Genomic DNA, 24,150 nt, shown 5'->3' with positions numbered 1-24,150 from the left:
ATCTTCTCCCATACTCCCTTTGATTTTTCTAGTAGGGCATGGTGGATCTCTATGTCCCAGTGCCTATATATCTTATTTCCAAATTACATGTAAAATAGTTTTAATAATAGTATATGTATATATATTTAAACATTTGATATTAAAACTTTGAATTCCAGATTCATTCCCTTCCTCCCTTGTCACCTACCCTTACTGGGAAGATAAGCAATTCAGTATAGGTTGTACATGTGTAGCTATGCAGAACATTACCATAGTAGATATATTGTAAAAGACTGACTATATTTCCCTCCCTCCTATCCCACCTCCAACTTGTTATATTCTATACTTTGATCCTGGCCCTTTTCAAAAGTTGGTGCTTCCAACTTCCCTACCCCCCAGCCTGCCCTCCCTTCCATCATCCTCCCTCTCATCCCCTTCACCCCTACTCTCCTGTAGGGTGACATACCCCATTTAGTGTGTATGTCATTCCCTCCCTGAGCCAAAATCAGTGAGAATAAAGTTTTTGCCTTTTTGCCTTCCTGTTCTTCCCCTCCATAACTATTTTCCCTTGCCTCTTCTATATGAGATAGTTTACCCCCATTCTGTCTCTTCCTATCTCCTCTTGTTATATTCCTCTTTCACCTCTTAATTTCACCTTTTAAGTATCATCCCTTCCTATTAAATTGTTCCTGTGCCCTCTATCTATGTATACCTGTAAATATATATATATATATATACACACACATTCACATATGTATTCATATGCCCATATACCCTCCTGTATAGACATATACATATATATTCCTATTCCCTTCAACTATTTTCATGCTGAGAAAAGTTTCATCAGTTACAATTATTGTTTTTCCATGTAGGAATGTAAATTGTTCAACTTTGATAAATTCCTTATGATTTATTTTCCCTGTTTACCTTCTCATGCTTCTCTTGCTTCTTGTATCTGAGTGTTAAATTTTCTATTCAACTCTGGTTTTTTTCATCAAGAATACTTGAAAGTCCTCTATTCCACTGAATGACCATATTTTCCCCTGAAACATGACACTCAGTTTTGCTGGGTAGGTGATTCTTGGTTTTAATCCCAGATCCTTTGCCCTCCAGAATATCATATACCAAGCCCTTCAATCCCTCAGTGTAGAAGCTGCCAGATCCTGTGTTATCCTGACTGTTTCCACAATATTCAAATTGTTTCTCCCTAGCTGCTTGTAATATTCTCTCCTTTATTTGGGAATTCCGGAACCTGGCTATAATATTCCTATGAGTTTTCTTTTGGGGATCTTTTTCAGGAGGTGATTGGTGGATTCTTTCAACCTCTATTTTGCCCTCTGGTTCTAAAACATCAGGACAGTTTTCCTTGAGAATTTTCTGGAGGATGATTTCTAGGTTCTTTCTTTGATCATTATCTCAGGTAGTCCAATAATTTTTAAATTCTCTCTCCTGGATCTATTTTCCAGGTCAGTGGTTCTTCCCATGAGATATTTCACATTGCCTTCTATTCTTTCATTTGTTTGGATCTATTTAATAGCATCTTGATTTCTCATAAAGTCACTAGCTTCCATTTGCTCCAATCTAATTCTGAAGGAATGATTCTCCACAGTGAGCTTTTGAGATTCTTTTTCCATCTGGCAAACCTAGCTTTTTAAGGTATTCTTCTCCTCATTGCCTTTTTGAACCTCTTTTGCCATTTGGGTTAGTCTATTTTTTAAGGTGTTATTTTCCTCAGTCAGGCTGTTGACTCTCATTTCATAATTTCCTTGCATCATTCACATTTATCTTCCCAATTTTTTCCCCATTTCTATTATTTGCTTCTTAAGTTCCTCTATGCCCTGTAACCAGCTCATATTTTTCTTGGAAGCTTTTGGTGCAGGAGTTCTGACTTCACTGTCTTCCTCCTGTTTCATGCTTTGATCCTTTTTGTCACCAAAATAGGAGTGTAAAGTTGGGGTGCTCTGTTTATTTTGCTTCCTTTGTCTGCTCATGTCACCACTCAGTCACTTGACCCCTGGGCTTTTTGCCATAGTAGGACTCTGCCACCAGACAGGGGAACTTCGTCCTAAAGGCTGGAGTTTTCTCAGCTGCCGGAGGTATTAGTTGGGTGCCCTCTCTGAAGCCTCCACACTCTCTGGCAAGCTGGTCGAACACCCCAGGACCTCCACCCTAGACCGCAATCCAGATCCAAGCAGGTTAAAGCAAGCGCGATTACCCCTCAGACTGGTTGATTGGTTCCCCTACACTCTGCCCACCACTCAGCTGAAGCTGCCGCATGGGGGTGGCTGCAGGGCTGTGGCTCCTCAGTGGTTTCTTGTCCCGGGGGCAAAGGTCTATGGCACTCCCAACTGTTGGATCCCAAAGTCCACACTGCACTGACCTCTCTCTTTGTACTTTTCATCTATGTGTTGATAATTCTGGAAAACGCCACAGCTGCTGGTGATCTGAAGTCCCTCCAGCTGGTGGTTGGTCAGGTCCACCCTGGGGCTAAAACCTCTGGCTTGCGTGGGGCTGGGCTCAGTTCCCAGAGTGCTCTTGCCGGCCTGCTGGGCTGTCCTCGGTGGGAGGTTAGCTTCTCTGTGTCATTTTGTGGGTTCTGTAGCTCCAAAGTTTGTTCAGAGTCCCCTTTTTATATGAATTGGGGGAGGTGGAAGCCAGAGCCCTGTGGAAGTCCTGTTTCTACCCCGCCATCTTGACTCTCCCCCCCGAGATTCTTTTTTCTAAAAAAGTATTTTATTTTTATTTTTCCCGGTAACACAGAAAAACAATTTTTAACATTTGTTTTTAAAACTCTGAGTTCCAAATTTAGAGTAGAGAGTCTTAACATGGGGTATGTGTTTAGATTTCAGGATATTCATGAACTTGTTTTAAAAAATATTTTAATAACTGTATAATAATACCCAGTCCTTTAAGGTTTGCAATATGCTTTACAAATATTATCTAATTTTATCCTCACAACAATTCTGGGGAAGGGTAGGTGTTGTTATTATGTCCATTTTATAGCTGAGGGAACTGAGGCAGGCAGAAGTCCAGGGTCACACAAATAGTTAAGTGTCTGAGGACTGATCTCAAGGTTTTCCTGACTATTCACTGTACCATCTAGTTGTCTAAACTGTAATTCAACCGGATTTCTCTTATAATCCTGTATATTTTATTTTATGCATTTAAAAACATTATTCTGGGGCAGCTATGTGGCACAGTGAATAGATTACTGGCCCTGGAGTCAGGAGGACGTGAGTTCAAATATGGCCTCAGACACTTAACACTCACTAGCTGTGTGACCTTGGGCAAGTCACTTAACCCCAATTGTCCTGCCTTTCCCCCTCCAAAAAGCAAACAAAACAAAAGAAAACAAAAACATTATTCTGAGAAAGGGTCATTAGACTGCCAAAGGGATCAGTGGCAGAAAGAGGGTAAGAACACCTGGCCTAGAGGGAGGTAACCAGGTAATGTTGAGATTTAGTTATATGAAGACTGGTTGAAAGAACTGTGGATATAAAGTCCAGGGGTGTTTAGACTCTAGAAACAAGACCTCTATGTCCTGAGTTTAAATTGTGCCTTGGACATATTCTGGCTGAGTAATGTGGAGCATATCACTTAATTTTCCAGGGTTCCCTGGCAGTTAGGCCGATAAGGTGAAGAGCAGTTAATTGCATTAGTAGAAGAGGTTTCCTTCCTATGCTGGTGAAATTGGGAATCTGGTTCCCCCTCCCCAAATATTTAGATATGAGGGGATGGGGATGTGAAATCAGTTCTCATAGGGCTATTTCATGGAGGTGGATTCAATTTGTTGTATTTGGCCCCAGAGAATAGTCCTAGAAGCAAACAGGTGGAAATTGTAATGAGCAAAACAAATTGGAACTAAGGAGAGGTTCATGAAGGGGTGGGTCCCTTCTCTCTGCAGGTCTTCCAGTCAAGGCTGGATGACCACTGGTCGGGCTGGATGTAGAGTGGATTCTTGTTTAGGTAGGGGTGGGACTGGATGCTCACTGAGGTCTCCAATGCTGAGATTCTATGATTTTGTGGTATAGAGTGTAACAGTACACAACGGGGCAAAGCAATGAAGGATTTTCTCAAGGGTGTGTTGGTTCAGTTTCTGGAGAGCAGATTGTTAAACTTTCAATGTGAGCCTTTACATCTTGGAGAGTGGCTAATGCTACAAAAACTAGGGCTTGATTTATTGTTTTGCTGATGGTCTAGACTTAAGAAAGGGATGAAAACTGTTGGCTAGGTGGTGCAGTGAATAGAGCACCAGCCCTAAAGTTAGGAGGACATAAGTTCAAATCTTGCCTCAGACACATAACCCTTGTTAGCCATGTGACCTTGGGCAAGTCACTTAACCCCAAATGCCCTGCCCTCCCCCCAAAAAGCAAAAAAAAAAGGATGAAAAAATATTAAAAAAAACCTTTTTTTAAAATTATTAATTCTTTAATTTATTAATTTGTTTGTTTCCTTTTAATTTACAGGATTCAATTCCACAATTCCTTGAATTTCACATTTTGTCCCCCTCCCTCCCCTCCCCCCCATGGCGTCTTATAATCAAGTATAGGATCTGTAGATACTTTCACATTATACAATGGTCAGGTTATAAGGATGGATTGTACCAGCTGGGATGAAAAATGGTATAGAGGACATAAAATCAAATAAGAGAACAAAAAAGATCAGGTATTTTGCTTCCACCTGGATATAAATTTAGTTCTTTCTAGTTCTTTCTCTGGATGCACGTTTTTCTCTCCATCATGCGTCTTTTGGGATTGACTTATATCCCTGCATTGTTGAGAAGAGTCCAGTCTATCAAAGTTGGTCATCACACATATGTTGTGTCTGTAATTGTGTACAAATTCCTCCTAGTTCTACTCTTCTCACTCAAAAACTTTTAAAAAGCATGTCTTGCTTTTTGGAGAGCTGGTTGTTAAACATTTATCAGAACATCCCTGGATATTTTGGCAAAGATATTTAAAAATTCTGATGAGGGTGCATTCTGCTTTGGCATATTTTGTGTAAGAAAGCTTAGCTTGCAGAGTGGTTGGCTGCCTGACTCAGATTATTGCTGGATTGGAATTCATTAGGCAAATTGCTGAAGCAAGCCACTTTTACACTGATTGCATTAGCTTCATGCTGGGTGGTATATTACCATGTTATTTCTAAGTATGCCTAATGCCACCATGCATTTTTCAATATTTATACCTTCTAACATGGTATTATTCAAGGAAGATCTATGGAAGTCTCTTAGTGCTAAGTTCACTACATATACATGCACACACATATAAGCATAACCTTGTAGCTCTGGAGTACTTGTAGTTGGGTAGGAGCAGGTGACTCTTTCAGAATCTTTCCACGTAATGAATAAAAGGACAAGACATGGGTGTATTAAAAATAATACTCTGATCACTTCAACCATAGTATTTACATTTCATCAGGACAGGATCATAAATTTAAAGCTATCAGTGATCATTCAGTCCAACCCCAACTTGCCCAAGGGCACACAGTAAGGAAGAGAGGATTCAAACCCAGGCCCTTTATTCCCAGTCTGCACTGTATCACACTGCCCTTGAATATGAGTGAGGATAGACGGTTCGGGTGGTGCTCACCCAAGTGGGCCTCAGAGAAACTCTATTTCTTTTGCTTCTAATGGCTCCTTTCCCTCACCTTTCTCCCTTTCTCTCTCTCTGTATATATGTGTATATATATATATATATATATATGTATATATTGATCTATTTCCTTTCCTATAGCCCTACACCCTAAATCCTTCCCCAATGATAAGCAATTACTTACTCAGGAAAACCACGAAGTTCTATCAACCACTATTTGGATCACATTCTGACTTCATAGGCCCCTGTTGAGCCTGGCAGGCTCCCTGTTCTGGGGAATTTTATGGCAAGAATAAAGACTGGGCTTCTTACTCCTGCCAAAGTAAATTCTGCCTAATCTTCCCCGCCTCTCCATGTTCTTTCTCATTTCTATATGGCATAGGTAGAAACTCCTCAATGGCAGAAAATGTACTCATTTACCTGGAAATACAGAAGGCATTTAATAAATGCTTGTCGTTGCTGAGAGAGGAGAAAAAAAAAAGCTTCCTAGCCCATGTTTATTAATTCCCAGGTCAGGCAACCCCTCTGACAAGCTGCTCTGATTTCTATAAAGAATCCTTGGAATGGGTGCCCACCAAACTGAAAAGAGGCCCTACACCAGCTGTTGGGTCCCAAGGCCACTTACATCAATTAAGTGCTTGACTTCGTGTTTTTTGAGGTCACTGCCGATTTTGGCGGCTAGCAGCACACAGGCCCCGGCACAAAGCTTCCGGTTCTGTTTGTTCAGCTTCCCCTTGAGGGCCAGCTTCTCAAAGTAGACGAAGGCCATGGCCACGGTAGGCTCCTCGAAGCCACATTCCTCCAGCGCGAGTTTCCTCATCTCTCGCTTCAGACTAGAAGAAGAAAGGAAATAAGGAATATGACTTGTCAGCAGCCTGGAACCCTAGCACATGGTAGAGGAAAAACAAGCAAGCCTCGATTTCTGAAAGCTCTTCTTGGCTTGCCCCCAGACACTCTTCAATGGAGGCCATCTCTGGGAATTCTTTGCTCTGTTAAGTGAAGAATGCATTCATAGAATGGCTATCACCATTTTCATACTGGATCCCTTAAGGGTTATCGCGAGCGTCACTGGTCTAAAGCTGGAAGGGATTTCAGGGGACATCATGTCCACCTTTATTTCACATGGGAGAAAATCAAGATCCTGGAGTTTACCAGAAAGTTACATAAGTAGCAGTAGTGGCTGTCAGAGGTGGGGCTGGAACCTAGGCCTTCTGACTCCAAAGCTGGGGCTCTTTCCCACCACCTGAGGATATATGTTACATGCTTTGTTTAAGCACTAGATGAACATCAGCTATTGTTAGTATTATTTCTGTTATGATTATTACTTTATCATTGTAGCATCTGTATGATTATTGTTAAGAGTGTAATTTATGGGGCCAACACTATCTATCACTGAAATTAAGAGAGGAAGCTTGATATAGTAACAGAGGGTTGGGTTCTTCCCGAAAAAGAAGTGAACTGGAATTCTACCTCTGATGCTTAATTGGTTGTAGAACTCTGAGTAAGTCACTTAACCTCAGGCCACTCTCTAGAACTTATATATTAGGTCCTATGTAGCTGCTAGCTATCTAGATGGAGGGAGTTGCCTTTGAATATTACTGAAAGTACTTAATACTTTGATACTTCAAGGATTGCAGATTTCATAGGTGTGAATACTTCCTTTAGTAGTACAATTGTTGTTGTTCAGTCATTTCAGTGTCCAACTCTTTGTGGCCCCATTTGGGGCTTTCTTGGCTTGCCATTTCTTTCTCCAGCTCTTTTTCCAGATGAGTAAATTGAGGCCATCAGGGTTAAGTGACTTGCCCAAGGTCACATAGCTAGTAAGAGTCTGAGGTCAGATTTGAACTCAGGAAGATGAGTCTTCCTAATTCCAGGCCTAGTGCTCTATCCACAGTGCCACCTAGATGCTGTGTATGATGGATATGCAGTATCCAGTTCTCTACCCACTGGTAGATAGCCTGAAAGAATTTCTGTGGCCAAAAAAAGCATATTACTCCATGGCCAACCTATTCAGGAGCTTCTTTTAACTCAGCATGGCTTGTCTTAAAACAAGATTAAAGTCTTTCCAGTGAGGCAGGACTTGGCACAGCTTAGACTCAATGGGTATAGGCTTTTGAAACCTCCCATCATCTCTGTGTGATGTGTGAAGCATCAAAGGAGGAGACACTGAAGAGGCAAGGTGAAAATAGACATGTCTCTGCCTCATACTTAAAATACACAAATGGAAGATGATGTGACTTTTAAACTTTTCCCAGATACAACAGCCCGATGCCATCATATCCTCATATGTGAAGATGAAAACAGACTGGAGTAGGAGGCAGGACAGAGACAATGAGCCAGAGAGAGGAGTAAACTTCCAAGGTAATTAACTCAAACGTAAGAATGGCAGACACTTTTAAAATAAGGAATGAATTGGGTCGAAGTGAAAGGGGACAAGAAAGCATTAGAAAAGCCAGAAACATTTAAACTAAACCATGCCAGAAAATAAACCTTAGTACTGAGGGGAGGTTTCACCCAGTGGTTATCTATCTGGGTAATTAGCCAGAGCTAAGAAGGTATCATTCTAAAAATGAATATTTTGGTCCAAGGTAGAAGGTATGAATGTTTGTTTTGGCTTAGCCTTGTAGTTTAGGTAAATGTGTCAGAATGATACCTGTGCTGGACTAATTATCAGAGTAGAGCGATCACAGGTACATGACTTCAACATGACATTAAGCGGACATTCTAACAAAATATGGGTCCATTAGAAATTCAGATGAGTGTGTGTGTGTGTGTGTGTGAATAAGAAACTTTGTAAATTGTAAAACCAAACCAAACCAAAACAAAATTAATCAAAATATCAGTGTTGCTAAGATTTGGGCCCAGCTACTTTGGTTGATTTTGATGCCTGTACTATGGATCCAAATCATCTCACGGAAATTAGACTCTAAAACACGGCCAGATATAAGAAGTGACCAAACTATGGTTGGCTTAGTGGCTGCGTACTTCCATTTTTTATCTCGCTGGCTATATACCTACAGGCAGATTATTTTATTCTTTGTGCTTTTAGGCATCTGATTAGACTCTAAGCATTGATCAGAATTAGTAGACATTCCTCTCATCACGGAAATCAGTCAGAGCTCCACCCATTGCCTATCCTTTCTTGAACTAGCAATGATTTTCTAGATGACAACATTTATTGCTGATCCTTTACATGCCAACTCCATTTTGCTGTGTCTAGATTGTTCAGGTTATACTGATGAAAGCAAAACTCTTATTTTTTTTTCTTCCCTGGAAAATAATTTGTATAATGTTTCTGAGCTCTGAGCAATCACAGAACCCCTCATTCACTTAAATGACATTTTCCTATAACCCCACCTGTGTAATAGGGAAAGTCATCAGCCCACCAAAGATTTGATTTTAGTGGTATGCTGGGGCTATGTCACAGAAATGCCATATGGATGTCAGTCTGCATGATACCTTCGTATTTTGCTGAGGGTTAATTTGATATGAGGAAACTTCTCCTTGAAGGTTTCATTCATGTCTTTCTTCAGATCTGAAGGCTTTACATAGTCAATGACTGTGGTCTGTAACAGAGCAGAGAACAAAGGGCACTTAAAATGCAGCCATTTGTGCAATCACTTAATCCACAAGTAATCATTAAACACCTACTATGTGCCAAGCAGTAGGGTCCTACCCTCTGGCTTACCTTTCATTCAGAGGAGATAGCATAATAATTATGCAAATTTTATGTGTTACTTAGAAAAAATCAAATTTTAAAACTTAATCAGGAAAATTAGTTTAAAATTAGTCAATAAGGAAAACCAAATTTTAAAACTTCCTTAAATTGGTAAACAGAAAAAACAGATTAAGAAATACACCAAAAGAGGGAACTAGGTGGCACAGTGAATAGAGCACCAGCCCTGGAGTCAGGAGAACCTGAGTTCAAATCCAGTCTCAGACATTTCACTCAAAACTAGCCGTGTGACCTCAGGCAAGTTACTTAACCCCATCTGCCCTACCTTCCCCCCTCTGAAAAGCAATAAAGAAAAAATACAACACAAGCTCTGCCCCTACAGAGGCCTGAGACACAAGGAAGAACAATGTCCACATGAGCTAGTGATGCACAGATCTTTGACCTTAGGAGAGTGAAGCCAAATGATTTCTAAATAAGATCGGAGTCATTCTTAGGTAAATTCTGTGCTTAAAAAGTGTGTACTTCCCTTTTGGGCAGAATGTAGTGAGCACTCAGGGTGGTTTCTTTCCTTCTGCCTTCTGAAAAGTGCTTTATGTTATCTTCGACAAATAGGTTCTGTGTTAGACAGGATATGAGATTTTCATTTAGGAAACAGGCAGTAAAACAAGCCCAAATCTGACTCGCTACCCACAAGTTGTTCCTGGTAGAGTGATGGCTCAGCTTGGCTGATAGCCACAAGGCCATCCTGTTACTGATTCACTGTGAATCTGTTTCCTAAATTAAAGAATTCCCTTCTTGAATCATGGAGTGAATGCAGACTACCTTTCTTGGGGGCCAGGGGCATCCCTGGCATTTTCACCCTGCAACCCAGAAGTCAGGTTTGAAAATCCTGTGGCCAGGAGCAAACAATGATGTGCCATGTCCTGGGTGGGGGATACACGCTGGCTCAAAATATCCTTCCCAGCAAAGCTTGTCTTTGCTTTTCTCTTCTGTTTTTTAGCACAGGACAAAAACAGGCAGTTACATAAGCGAAGCATTCTTTGGGGAGGGAAAGGGAAGGCAAAAAGGATTTATAGAGTACCTACTATGTACTAGGCGTTGTGCTGAGGGCTTTTACAAACATTGCCTCATTTGATCTTCACATCAACCCTTCCAGGTAGATGCTATTATTGTTATTATTTTTATAGTTGAGGAAACTGAGGCAAATGGTTGGTTGGTTGTTGTCCTTCATTCTTGACGAGGACCAAAATGGCATCACCATGTTGGTGTCCGACTGTGGCTGATCAGATCAGTGTGAGCTTGGGATGCTCTACCACAGCTCGGGCACGAGTCCACGTGAACATTTGGAGTGGGGATGTCTCAGTTCTTCATCTAAAATAAGCTGGAGAAGCGATCACTCCAGTATCTTTGTCAAGAAAACTCCAAAATGGGGTGAAGGGCTGGATACAACTGAAGCAAATAGAAGTGATTAACCCAAAGTCACACAGCCAGTAAGTGTCAGAGGCTGGATTTGAACTCAGGTCTCCCTGACTCCATGCCCAGGACCCTATTCACTGTGCCATTAGCTGTGCAGGAACAGAAAAGTCTAGACTGCTAATAGCTAGCTGATCTACCTAAGAGGGAAAAAGGGGGAAGCAATATGGTGTCAGGCAATGAACAGTGGACAAGGAGTCAGCTCTGGATTCAAATCCTGTCGTAGGTACTTACTAGCCATGTGATCCCTGGCAAGTCTAAGTGACCTCTCTAGGTCTTGATTTCCTCACTTGTAAAATGAGGGGACGGGATGGATGAACACTAAGATTTCTGTCAGTTCTAAATCTAATGATCTGGGTACTAGTCTTGCCTTTTTCATTAATTAGTCTTTTAGAGGCAGGGAAAATGGTTTCTTCATGTGCATGGGATAATACCATGTGTCCCATATATATATCAGAATCCAATGAGATAATGTATGTTCAAACACACTGAATTTAGATATATTTATATACACACGTATGTATTCATGTATACATTTGCTGTTCAGTTGGTTTTTGGTCATGTCTAACTCTTTTTGAACCCATTTGGGGTTTTCTTGGCAAAGATACCATAGTGGTTTGCCATTTTCTTCTCCAGCTCATTTTGCAGATGAGGAAACTGAGGTAAACAGGATTAAGTGACTTGTCCAAGGTCACACAGCCAGTAAGTATCTGAGATTGAATTTAAACTTTGAATTCAGTTCTTCCTGACTCCAGGTGCCAGTGCTCTATTCATTAAGCCACCTTGCTGCCCTAATATTCATATATATGTTTATGTGCATATATACTTATATATACATATATAACTATATTGTATATATGTATATATAATATACATACATGGATTGATGGATATAGACAGATGGTAGAAGATAAATGTTAGAGATAGAAAACAAAGAGATGATAGCTACAGCTGGGATAGAGAGATGACAGAAATGAATAAGACAGGATAGGATAGGATAGGATAGGATAGGATAGACAGACAGACAGACTGCACCAATGGTTTCATTGGCAAAGGGAACGTTGTGAAGAAACTTCCATGACACTGCAGATCACTAGTAGTTCCCAGTCTTAGAAAGTGCTAGGGGCACTGAAGGAATAATAATTGACTTGTCCAGACTCAAACTTGAACCCAGGCCCTCCTGATTCCAAGGCTAGCTCTATCCATTACCCTATGCCTGCCTTTCTTAAATGATATTAAGGACTGCAGAAATGTGGTAGTATAATTATTATTTAGACCTGGTGAAAGTGGCTGAAGTTATGAAAATAAATGGTAAGAAGGATTAGTCAGCTAAATGAAACAGGGGATCAAATTTAGCGAGAAAAGCCCAAAGGCAATTATACCCCTTTCTTCTGGGTCTATTAAGTCCAGCAGTTGGTAGAGAGTAAGGAATGCTTCTCTTTTCTAATCAAACACTCAAAGGCCATCAAGAAGAACTCAAAGATGACAAGCTCCTATCTCCTACTGATCAAGATCAGTTAGTAAACAGTAACTACATGCCTCCCCACCTCTACCCCAGAAGATGACTGAAGCAGAAATACTCAGGGATATGGTGAGAGAAGATCCTGGGGAAACTTCTATTAGATAACAAAATAATTCTCCCTAAAACTGCCTCCCCTCTTTCCAACCACTACCCATTCCCAAGTTACATAATTTTAGGGGGAAGCAATTGGAAAAGAACCAACCTAATACTTCTTTTTTATGATGAATTGTGGGGTAGGGAGAGGGTCCTAGAAGAGGTACCATATTTAAAATGGCAGCCTAAGCAGTTTCTGAGGGCTCCTGAGAAAGCACAGTTATGGACAAGGACTGGTACCCTTCCACTTTTCCTTGGATGGAGCACAGGGCTTGTGGCATTAACTGGAGACTGACTGTGGGAGTCTCTGAGGTTTAGGCACAATTTTAATTTTGGAACCCTCCCAAGGGCACGTGCATGCACACACCACACACACACACACACCATCAGCTAGCTGGCACCCAAGGTCACACCCCTGCCCCGGGACAATTTCCAGGGCTATTCCAAACCATTTTACAGATGAGTCTTGACAATGAGATGGATCCAGCAAATGCCAGCAGTGCAGGCCCACTGATGATTTTCAAAATGGGGCACAGAGGGGTCCCGGTGTTGGCTGTGGACTTTGGAGGTGCACCATAGCGCTGGGGTGGCCCTGGTCCTGCATTACACCACTGGCTTCCTTCTAGCTCTGAGGCGGGCATGGCACTGATTCTGATTTCTCTGACTGCAGAACTGGCAAAAATGAAAGTCATTTCCAGGGAAGACAAAAACTCAACTATCTATTTCTGACCTCATTACCCGGAGTTGTGATAGAAGGAAATAAGTAAGAGTTCACGGGATGAGATGATTTCAGAGCTACAGGAATCTTAAGAGATCATTTAGTTCAGTTTTACAGATGCAGAAACTGAGGCACAGAAGAAGGTGACTTGCCTGAGGTCATATAGTAATAATGGAGCAGAACTAACCCCAATTTTGGTGGCTTTCCACTAAAAACATTAAACGTGACAGGGTCCTTCTTTGTGTTGGCTGCACATCTGTTTGAAAAATCCAACTACGTGACCCTCTCCTTCCCCCAGATATTTAAATTATAAGCAGATAAGCCTGGAGATTTAGGATCTATTCTGGCACAACAAAATCATATGTATGGTCCTTTGGAGTTCCTTTAAATGCATTTGACCTTTCCTTATTTAAAAAAAAAAGAAGCATCCTGACCCACGATGCTAGCCATAGCTCATGCTCCTCCACTGCTCTAGTTCAATTATCCTACGGTCAGCCAAACTGGATTATAGTCTACTCGAAAAACATATTCTAGGTCTCCCACCTCCAGAGTTTTGCTCACCCTGTTCCTTATGCCTGGAAGGCCCTCTCCACCAAATCTCTGCCTGTTAACATTCTATCCAGTTTAAAAATCCTAGCTCAAATTCCACCTCCTCCATGGAAGGTATCTTTCCCAATACCTCATGCATAATATGCACAATAAATATTATTCAATTTTAAATAAATGGTAATGCTTCAAAAGCTTTCTTTTTTTCTCTTCTAAAAGTATTCCTACATCTCTTGAAATATCCAGGTACAGAGACCCTATCTTCTGATTCTTTTTGCATCTGTATCCCCAGTGTCCAGGACAGGGCCTGGTACGTAAGAGATGCTTAATAAACACTTACTGAACGATTAAATTGTCTGCAGCCCCAAGTACAGAGTTCTATACACCAAAGATTCCCCCAACAGTCTGTTGTTGTCAGGCTAGTGTCTGTTTAATTTTCCATTTGTTTATCCATGTTACATTAGCCTTCAGACACCAGACTGTCTACAAAATGCCATGTGTGTCCCCCATAACTTGATTTCTTTCTGCCATAGCGGAATACTTAATTTCTCCAGGAGGGTGCTAATGGGTTCTGTGTAAGCCTCGAACCTCTGCTTGCTCTCAAGGCTCAAAGGAAGGACTCAGCAGTTTATTTCCACCAGAAATCCCAGTCTCCTACCTAAGCACAGAAAGCATTGCACTTCAACTTGCTTCAAGCTGGCAGACATCAGCAACCTGCCCCAGTGCTGAGGCCTGGCTGTTTGTTGATCTCTGGTGGATGCAAGTGAAAACAACCCCTTCCCTATTTAACAAGAGTCAGTGATCCAGAAAGCAGGTAGGAGCACACAGTGATCCCCAGCAGAAGGGGATGAGCTGGTCCCCTCCTCGATCTGCATTCCCAGAAGGTGTAGTCACGTTTGGTAAAGTCCCGTCTCAGACTTACTCATTGTGTGACTGTGAGCCAGTAACAGTAACCATCACTCTCAGTTTCATCTTCTGTAAAATGGGGAAAATTACAGCAGCTATCTCATGATGTTGTTGTGAGAATCAAAGGAGAGAACACAGAAAGTGTTTTCCAAATCTTAAAGTGCTATGAAACTTACTAAAACTGTCACTTGTGATGACTGACCCTCTTTTAGAAGCCAGGAATAGCATACTGGGAAGGGTATTTAAAATGGTTCTGATTAAAACTAGTTTCACAAGTCTAACCTTCCTTTAATTTCCAAGTAAAATCTCATTTTTACTGGAAATCTTCCCCAATCCCTAGTGCCTCCCCTGTTAATTATTTCCTATTTATCCTAGCTTGCTTTGTCTATATTTGTTTTGTCTCCCCATTAGACTGTAAGCTCCTTGAGGGCAGGGGCTATATTTTATTTTTGGCCTCTTTTTGTATCCCCAGTGCTTAGCACAGTGCTTGGCACAAAGTAGTTGCTTAAGAAATGTTTATTGATTGATTGATTAACCGAGGGAGAGCTACATGTCTAAAGAGGAAGAAACAATCAGGCCAATTTCATCTTACTGGTTTTCTCCTACGGTTTATATACTTTTACAGCTCTCAGGTTTTGCCCAAAGCCAGATAGTTAAATAAATTTGCTTTCTGACCTCCTGAATAACCAGTTTTCAGCTGTATATAATGCCCTTCTGACAGGCAGACCCTAAAATGAACAGAAATCCCTGAAGAAAGAGCTCTCTTTTACTGCATCAGCAACAGCCAGCTGGATGGCGTGATGAATGGGGCTGGTTTTGGCCAAGGCGAGCTTGAATTTCTGCAGAGATGGCATTTCTGCTCTTAAGGGTGAGAGGTCATGTAAAAGTACTCCCCAGCAGCTGGCTGGCTGCAAGGAAGCTGTGTGTACACAGCTGCATTAAGGGAAAGAGGAGGAGGGTCAGTTGGGAGGAGAAGACCTTCCAAAACATAAAATGAGTGGATGTACACAATGCGAAAAAAGGAGAACCTTCTTGTTCTGTGTGTGTGTGTGTGTGTGTACATAGTTCTGTGTGTGTGTGTGCATGCAGAGTTTATATCAACCTTCTTGGATAAAAGATGCGATTTCTGTTACCACAATTTGTTTATTTAGGTGAGAGATTATACCACACCTATCATGAGACACTAAAGCATTAAGAATTTAGCTAAAAAAAAAAAAACAACCAAAAAAACCCAGCACAACAAAACCAAACAAAATCCTTAATCTACCCAAAGAAACTATCCACACTAAAGTTATACTGTGCAACACAGCTCTGCAAAACCACTTTTTTTTGGGGGGGGGAGGGAAGACAAGGCAATTAGGGTTGACTTGCCAAAGTTCACACAGCTGTTAAATGTCAAGTGTCTGAAGCTAGAACTCACATTTGAACTCAGGTTCTCCTGACTCCAGGGCTGGTGCTCTATTCACTGTGCCACCTAGCCAGCCCCTGATTCTTCCTTTCTAAACCCCAAAGGCAGCATGCCTTACTACTTAACTTGAGAGGCAGCATAGTGGGTAGACTGGACGTGGATTCAAGAAAACCCTCATTCAGATCTTTCATTTGAGGCTTACTAGCTGTGTGATACTGGGCAAGATACCTAATCAACTAGGCTCAGTGCCTTCAATTCCACTGATGACCTCTGAAGCCCCTTCTAGCTTTTAAGTCTATGACTGAATCTGAAGGATAAGAAAACTATCACACCCCATACCAAGAGATGTAATGATGTGTGTGTGTGAGTGTGTGCATGTGTGTGTATGTATGCATATGTGTGTGTTTGGGGGGTGGTGTATGTAATTACAGCTGAGCCCTAGACAGGAGGTGTAGAAACAGGAGAGAAGGTTGCCAAGAGCTATCTACCCTTCCATGTCTAGTAGGTGTTATGAATGTGATACTTGGTGAGTCAGGAAACCCCGGCAGTAGGTGGTCAAAGTTCCAGTTCTGACACCGTAACACTGGCATGAAGAATAACGAAGACACTTAGGGATGCTCTAGTAAGTGTCTTCACCCAATAAAAAGATCCTTCTCATTTATCCACCCTATACTCTTCAAAAATCATCCTCCCTGAATTGTTGAAGCCACTTCATTAGGGGCAGCTAGGTGGTGCAGTGCCAGGCCTGAAGTCAGGAAGACCTGAGTCAGATCCAGCCTCAGACACACACTTACTAGCTGTGTGACCCTGGGCAAGTCAGTTCACCCAGTTTGCTTCAGTTTCCTCATCTGTAAAATGAGCTGGAGAAGGAAATGGAAAACCACTCCAGTATCTTTGCCAAGAAAACCCCAAATGGGGTCACGAAGAGTTGGACTTAACAACAACAAAGGTTTGGTTATCTTGTCACCAGCTCTGGATTCAGCAGGTCTCAGCCTGAGTACCAGTTCTAGTCCTTACAAGTCATCTTTAGTCCCTTTACTATGTAAGCCTTAGTTTTTCTCATCAGTCAAATGAGAATGAGAGGCAGCAGGGGACGACAGACGGAAAGCCAGCAAAGAGTTCCAAGGCAAGATAACCAAAATTCAACATGAATGTGAGCTGTTATTAGGGATGTGCTCGAGATCGCTCAAATGGGCACGTGAGACCCAACTGTTAAATTTTGATTGTAAGCATTTCCACCTCCCAAACTGGCAAATGTTACAAATCAGGGCCCGATTTGTTCATATGTGGATTGTCCAGACTAAAGAGTTTTGGAGATCCAAAATATCAATAACATAGATTGAACTTCAAAAATGTGTTGTATGTAATTCCCTCCAACCCTCAGAAAGCTGGTTGTTAAACATTTTCTTGCATACCCATGGTTATTATCATTAAACATCATCATCTTTACAATCAGAGTCAGACTGTCATGATGGATATTCCGAAGATGAGTGTTGACACACTGTGGACCAGAAGTCAGGTCTTGGATTACAGCTCAGCTCATGTCACTAGTTGTGTGTATAGTTGCTGTTCAGTCGTGTCCAACTCTTCATGATCCCCTTAGGGGTTTTCTTGGCAAAGATAATGGAGTGGTTTGCCATTCCTTCTCCAGCTCATTTTACAGATGAGGAAACTGAGGCAAACAAGGTGAAGTGACTTGCCCAGGGTAACACAGCTAGTGTCTGAGGTCACATTTGAACTCAGGTCTTTCTGATTCCAAGTCCAGTGTGTTATTCAGTCACCCAATCTTGGGCAAATCACTTAATTTGTTGGAGTCTCAGTTTCCTCATGTATAAAAAGAGGGGGTTATCTCTTCTAGCTCTAAAATTCAATGAAAAGCTAAAATCACTTTGCTTCACTTGCAACTGTCTGATTTCCACCTAAATGGCAGGCTCCCATAGGCGCTGAGAAAGCAGATGTTCCATGCTAGCTAGCATAATTAAGGAGAGCAGTGGCCCTTTGCTAAATCCAGTTAGCAATGAACAGATGGACAGTTCAGTTGTTCTAAGCATTTAATCAATTTCCCTAAGCGGCTGGTAAATCACTGGACAAAGTGAAAGGATGATGCATCTATTTTCTCTTGACTGCACTAGTATTCCATTTCTGTGCAAAAGAAACAAAATACATAATCTTGGATTTACTATGCATACAGACTTGCCCCTCTCCTCTCATCTCCTTTTCCCCAAGACAGTAAATATTCAGTTTTCCATCAATGAAATAATTTTGAGCCTGAGGAATGGACTCAGAGGAAGAGGCAGCTTTGCCCATTCAGTCTCAGTAATCCCATGTCTGATTGGTGGGCACTTCTGCACGTGGGTCACAGAAAGACCACATCTCAAACCATCCACAGCTATGGTTCTGCTGTAGCGTCTCCATTCATTCAATTTCTTGGAATGAACGTGGAGTCAAGAGAGACGCCTTACATTCATAACATCTGCACACACTTAAAATGCATGCTGGCTAAAATATTTATGCCACAAGCTATGGTTGGAACGTCATTTAGAAAGTCACAATGTTATATGTATTATAAAATGAGTTTCAAAGATATCTGTGGCAAACATGCAGAGAAAGTTTGCAGAAGTTATGAGGTCTTTTAAAACTAATTTTTAAATGACTGCATTCCTTTTATAGAAGAATGATTTTTTTAAATGACAGGAAACACAATCCATAAAAGTATAACAATCATTTTGGTACAGAATCAGAAATGAGAGGCCCTCAAGAAATCATTCAGTCCAGTTACCTAAATTTACCATTTAGGTGAAATGCCTAAGTCATCAGTCTTATTTTAAAAGCTCTCTAGAGAGGGAAGTTCTCCTGCCTCCCATGACAGGGAAACCTGGTTGTAGATCTCTCTTTAATGAGCCATATACTTCATACAGCTAAAGCTATATGTTTCCCATTAAAAAATTCACTTCTACTGTATTCTCCTGAGTTAAGGTCTCTTCTCACACCACTTTATGTGTGTATGTGTTGGGGGTGGAGTAAGGGGAGATGAAGACACTTAGAGTCTGGGATTAGGTAGGTAAACCTACAGGCAATATATTATACAGAAGACCTGCAGGCTTCTTTCAGATTTCAGGCTAGAAAAAACAAAAAACCCATCACTCCAAAATCAGTGATCCCTACAGACACTTTAAATTAAATTAGGCTGTTCTGTTCCTGATGTCAAAACAACACAACTGGGATTTCTGCCCAGAAATGTAAAGGACCCAGAAATCTTTGTGAATGAATGAGTTTTAAGTCTGTTTGCATTATCTCACTTCTCTTGCTCACTTTCTCCTCTTAATTGCTCTCCACACCCATAAAGAGGAAAAAAAAAGTCTAAGGATTTGCAGCTGGCAGACTCTAATGATGTATGCTGATTTGTTAATGAAACTTTAATTATAAACCAGAGCTGTACACAAAGAACAGAATGTCCAGGACAGACACTAGGTTCGCACTCAGTCCCTTCCCCCTGGGGCCCTTCAGAAATACGGTAATTAATGCTGCACACCCTTCCTGAAAGAATGGGGGCTTGGGTGCCTGAACCCTCCATTTTCACGGGCAGCCTCCTGAGACTTTGGGGGCCCAAAGCACAGGGCCACTGGAAGCCACCCTAGCAATTCTGTTCATTCAAAAAATCTCCCTTTTGCTTGTTCACAGGATGTCTGGGTAGGTGCCATTCACATGAGTCCAAGTAAAACATTTCAAACAAAAGTCCAAATGTGGGGGAGCCACATGTCTTCAGAAAATTACAGGCTTATTTCTCAGGCCTCCAGTTTAAAAACTGACCGAAGTGTGACAGTGGAGGGAGAGGAGAGGCATGGAAGAGAACTTTTTTTTACTTCCCATTTAGAAGAACAAATACAAATGGAAATACGTATCTAGTTAAAGTATAGCTGGGGATCTATATTTGGTTAAAGAGGCTGCATGGTATCTGAGAGCTGAGTTCAAGTTCTGCCTGTGACATACTGCCAGTAATCTGCACAGCCCTGGGCACAGTGCCCCAGACAACTCGCTCACTGTCTGTTTCTGATGAGTTGCCTATTGGTAAAGCTATCTCCAGATGAGAAATTCCTTTATTGCTGTTGTTCAGTCATATCTGACTCTTTGTGACCCCATTTGGGGTTTTCTTGGTAAAGATACTGGAGTGGTTTGCCATTTCCTTCTCCAGCTCATTTTATAGGTAAAGAAACAGGCAAACAGGAGAAGTGACTTGCCCAGGATCACACAGTGTCTGAGGTTGGACTTGAACTCAGGTCTTCCTAACTCCAGACCTGGCACTCTAGCCACTGTACCACCTAGCTGCCCAAAGGTATCTCCATAGGAGAAATATTTCCTACACTGATGAAATTACAATTCTAGACCAAAAAAAAAATGAAGGCATAAAAACCTGGTTCTCTCTACCTGTAAAAGGATTAGATATGGTGGATTCAGGTAGTTGGAATCAATTTGTTAAACATGTGGAAGACTTAACTATGCAAATTATTTGGTCTCATCTGATTTGTTTGTGGTCACGTGGATGTCCCCAAGAAATACCAATAACAAAACAGTTCAAAGTGGGAGCACTGGCCTCTCCCCACATTCTGTACTCCCACCCATGAGATCATCCCACCCATCCATACGCGAGGTAACTATGTCAGCTCTCGGACTTATGCTCTGAGTTCTTGTAGGGAATGTGAGGGCGGCTACCATGTTTGAGAGCTGACTCTAGAAGTCAGATGTGGGTCCATCTACTCCCTGAGGTGGAACTGAGGTGGGCTGATCCTGGAAGGGTACTAAGCAAGCTAGTAACCAGCACTTATCTAGCTCCACATTGGTTTGGTGTTGGCAGTTATTAAGGCGTGGCTCTCAAAACAGGACCAGAGATGGCTGAGAAGATTTGGTGGGCTCAAGAAGCTGCAGCATCCCTAAACAACCAAAGTAAATTAGAACTGAATCTTTTTGTGATTTCCAGTCACTAGGACCAGGCAAACTGGGGTAACTGCTTCAAGCTCCAAGTTTTAAGGGGTCTCCTGACCTGCGGGTTCCATCATTCAGAGTTAATGAGGCTCAGATACCTATAACCCGTCCTGATTCCCTAATTTTGGGAAGAATGCCTGCTTTGTCAACCCTGTGCAGAGCTGTGACTAGTTCACTGCCCTGTAAAGAGGAAAAAGGGCGACTCGTGTTTCTTCTATTACCTTAGCCCTCTCCCCATCCTCAAGATAAACTAAGAGAGGAAGTCTCTTGGCTCATGCTACATCCAGGTCAACTCTGGCTGAGGAAATGTGAGGAACTCCTCAAGGCCACACCTGAGACTGGACAAATGACAGACCTCATTAGCCTCGTGCAGTCCTATAGAGGAGAAACCACAAAAGGCAAGAAGTAACAATAACACTGCCACAACAAGAAACGCAAGTCACACACAAGGGCAAAGCATTAAAACGTTGGGCGGTTGCCCAAGGAATGCAAACATCAATGAAAAATTTTTTATATCATTCCTGTTATGGTCGCTTTCATTTGCTCAAGAGACATTTATTTTGCTTGGAGCTATGAGGTTTTGAATAGGTTCTGACCTATCAGTGAACATAGAGTCCTGGAATAAATTAAAAACCTGAAACAGACACACAATAGGCACAGTATAGTCCACTCCTAGTGAGATCTTTTTTGGAAGGAAAAATTTCTATAATTACCAACTATAGAAAATAATGACAATAGGCCCCCTGAGGCGGATCTGGGGCAAAAGTATGGAGCAATACAGAAAGATTGTTATCAAAACACCTGACAATTCAGCTCTGTCCCCGTAAGTACACAAGCATCACGTTCACAGGATAAAGGGAGAACAACTTCTCTTTATTTTCCTAGCATCCTTCAAGGCTCAGCTCGGGTGCCATTTTGTATAAGAAGTCTTTCCTTGTTTCTCTTCACCCTTCTCTTCCGCCCCGTGAGTGTCCTACCTCCTGACATTTATATCTCTTTACATAGTGTTATCTCCTTCCCCCCTTCCCAAGTAAAATGAAAACTCCTTGAGGCACGGAACCGGTTTCCATTTCTGTCTATATCCCCAGCAAATAGTTCAATGCTTAATCTATAGTAGGTGCTTAACATAAGCTGTGTTGAATTGAACTGAATTCTCCCCTTAAATTTTCTTCCTGAGTTTAAGCCACAGTTTGAGATGAAATTCATGGGTCTCAAGCTAGAAGCTTTCACCATTTCTGTTGGGGCTGCTCTCTTAATTTATCGTAAAGCTCTGTCGTATGGAGGCACTAACCTATGTAGAATTCCCTGGGGATCTGGGCAGGCAAGTGCTGGTTCCACCACTGACCCCTCTCCCCACCCTAAGCAATAAGTTCTAGCAAGCCCAATGTTATTGAAGGGGGTTGACAATCACAGTCATAGAAATGGCCCAATTTGGCACTCCAACAGATGTTACTCACCATGTATGAAGGAAAGATTAAAACTCGCTTGTGCTTGCCACATGGCCACTGGGGATCGTCCAAAAGATTTGGGTCATAATCAATGAAATCTCCCAGGTCACTACCTAAGGGTCATACATGCAAACATATACAAAGAGGAGTCATTAATGGCCCTGGAAAGTCCGACAGAAAGCTAACTGGGAGTTCAGAGTGAAACCTATTTAATGTTGGGTTCACCTGCTTCATATTCTGATAGATCCATGCATGACATTAAAACTCATCCCTTTTAAAAATGGATTACCATTCTTGACATTCTATTATTTCCTCATTTAAAAGCATCCTACTGTCATCTCTGATAGATTATGGAATCCCTTCATTTGTGAAAGCTGTGTGTAAATTCTCCTAGGCATTGTGAACCTGCCAAGCAGACAAAGTTCATATTGAATGAATCAACCTGTTATCCAGTCTGAGAATTCACAATTCCCTGTGGTTCCTATGGATTGACCACTGGTCCAAAGAAGGTGCTTCTTATTAACATCAAAATAACCCCTTTTGTTTTAAGTGGGTAGCTGCCCATGACAACAGTCAAAAGAAAACATGGAACTGTGCTTCAGATCTGGATGTAAGGGCATGATTTTGATAATTCCATTTTCTTGAAATCCTTCCATAGGCAGGGATGGAAGTCATAGCTCTTCTCTACCAGTTCCATCCTCATAAATCAATTTCCCCACAATGGCTCATACTGACTAAGCTAAAAGTAATCAAGATTTCCTTCAGGAAGTCAATCCAGTTCCCACATAGGGGACAACCCAAAGGAGTTGCTGCTCACACTTGACCTTGTTTGTACTTTCTTCTGTTCTAGTGACCCGAGGGGAAGTCACACTGCAAAAGGGCTGAAAGTTACCCGCTGAGGGCACCAGCCAGAGCTCCAGAATTACCTGTGTCAATGCTCCCTTGGGTACTGCTGCTTGCCCTTCCTATGGAAAGGCTACGATGGCTGGCGTTACGAAACTGGGAGGAGAAGGAAGAAGTGGAGTCTATGGTGTTTCTCCGAGTTCCAAATGCATTGGTGGGTAACAGAAACTGGGTGTAAGAAACAGTCTAAAGAGATGAAGACAGAGCAGGCAAAAAATGACTCCCAAGAAGGAGACAGTAGAAGTTTTTTTTTAAGTTAAATCACCATGAAGTGGCAATCTGCCACATTTCTTCAGCACATGGAACTCCCAGTGTGGGAACTCCTTCCACTCACACAGATCTCAACTCACCTGTGACTTATTGGTTAAGGGGCAGGAGGCTGCTTTAGGCACACACAAGGTGAGCGATTTGTCCCTACAGCTAATAAGTGTCAGGGACAGGATATGGATTTAAGTCACTCCATCAACCATGCCATGATGCCTCTTTTAATATCTTAATATTAAATATTAATCACTCCCCCATCTTGTCCTTCCAAACCTGGAAATTCAGCATTCATGAACTTAAGTAATGAAGTGTATTCCTTTTTAAAGGAACCTGGCAGGGAAAGTCTTGCACATACAATATAAGCTCTGTACTAAACGGGATGGAATACCAAGCACACTTCTGACCAGCCTGCTGGGAGAGTTCATTTCCTAAGCTTCCAGTTCCTTGTAAAGGACACACCTGGAAGTTACCCTGAAGAAACACCTGTATCAACCTCAGATGGTGGTTGTGTGAAGAATTTACAGCTACTGGACAGGATTCAGCACAGGAGAATTAAATATGTTCCAAAGTCTCTCTCTCTCTCTCTCTCTCTCTCTCTCTCTCTCTCTCTCTCTCTCTCTCTCTCTCTCTCTCTCTCTCT

The 24,150-nt window shown here is 41.8% G+C and overlaps 1 protein-coding gene across 2 annotated transcripts in view; it reads right to left on the bottom strand.

The window, feature by feature from the left end:
- Positions 1-24,150, bottom strand: part of CABLES1 (Cdk5 and Abl enzyme substrate 1) — a 161,042-nt gene that overhangs the window by 4,858 nt on the left and 132,034 nt on the right. For both annotated transcript variants that reach the window (XM_069099778.1, XM_069099777.1), the window contains 4 exons: positions 23,270-23,432; positions 22,353-22,456; positions 9,033-9,139; positions 6,199-6,406 (listed from right to left, as the gene is read on the bottom strand). In XM_069099778.1, coding sequence (XP_068955879.1) covers positions 6,199-6,406; positions 9,033-9,139; positions 22,353-22,456; positions 23,270-23,432 — 582 coding nt within the window. The remainder of the gene's footprint in view (positions 1-6,198; positions 6,407-9,032; positions 9,140-22,352; positions 22,457-23,269; positions 23,433-24,150) is intronic.

Source organism: Petaurus breviceps, unplaced genomic scaffold (genome assembly GCF_028583685.1).
Source record: "Petaurus breviceps papuanus isolate PSGF00001 unplaced genomic scaffold, PetGlider_PUasm1.0 38, whole genome shotgun sequence".
NCBI classification, from domain to species: domain Eukaryota; kingdom Metazoa; phylum Chordata; class Mammalia; order Diprotodontia; family Petauridae; genus Petaurus; species Petaurus breviceps.
The sequence above is the reverse complement of the archived record's forward strand: the minus strand, read 5'-3'. Positions and strand labels throughout refer to the sequence as shown.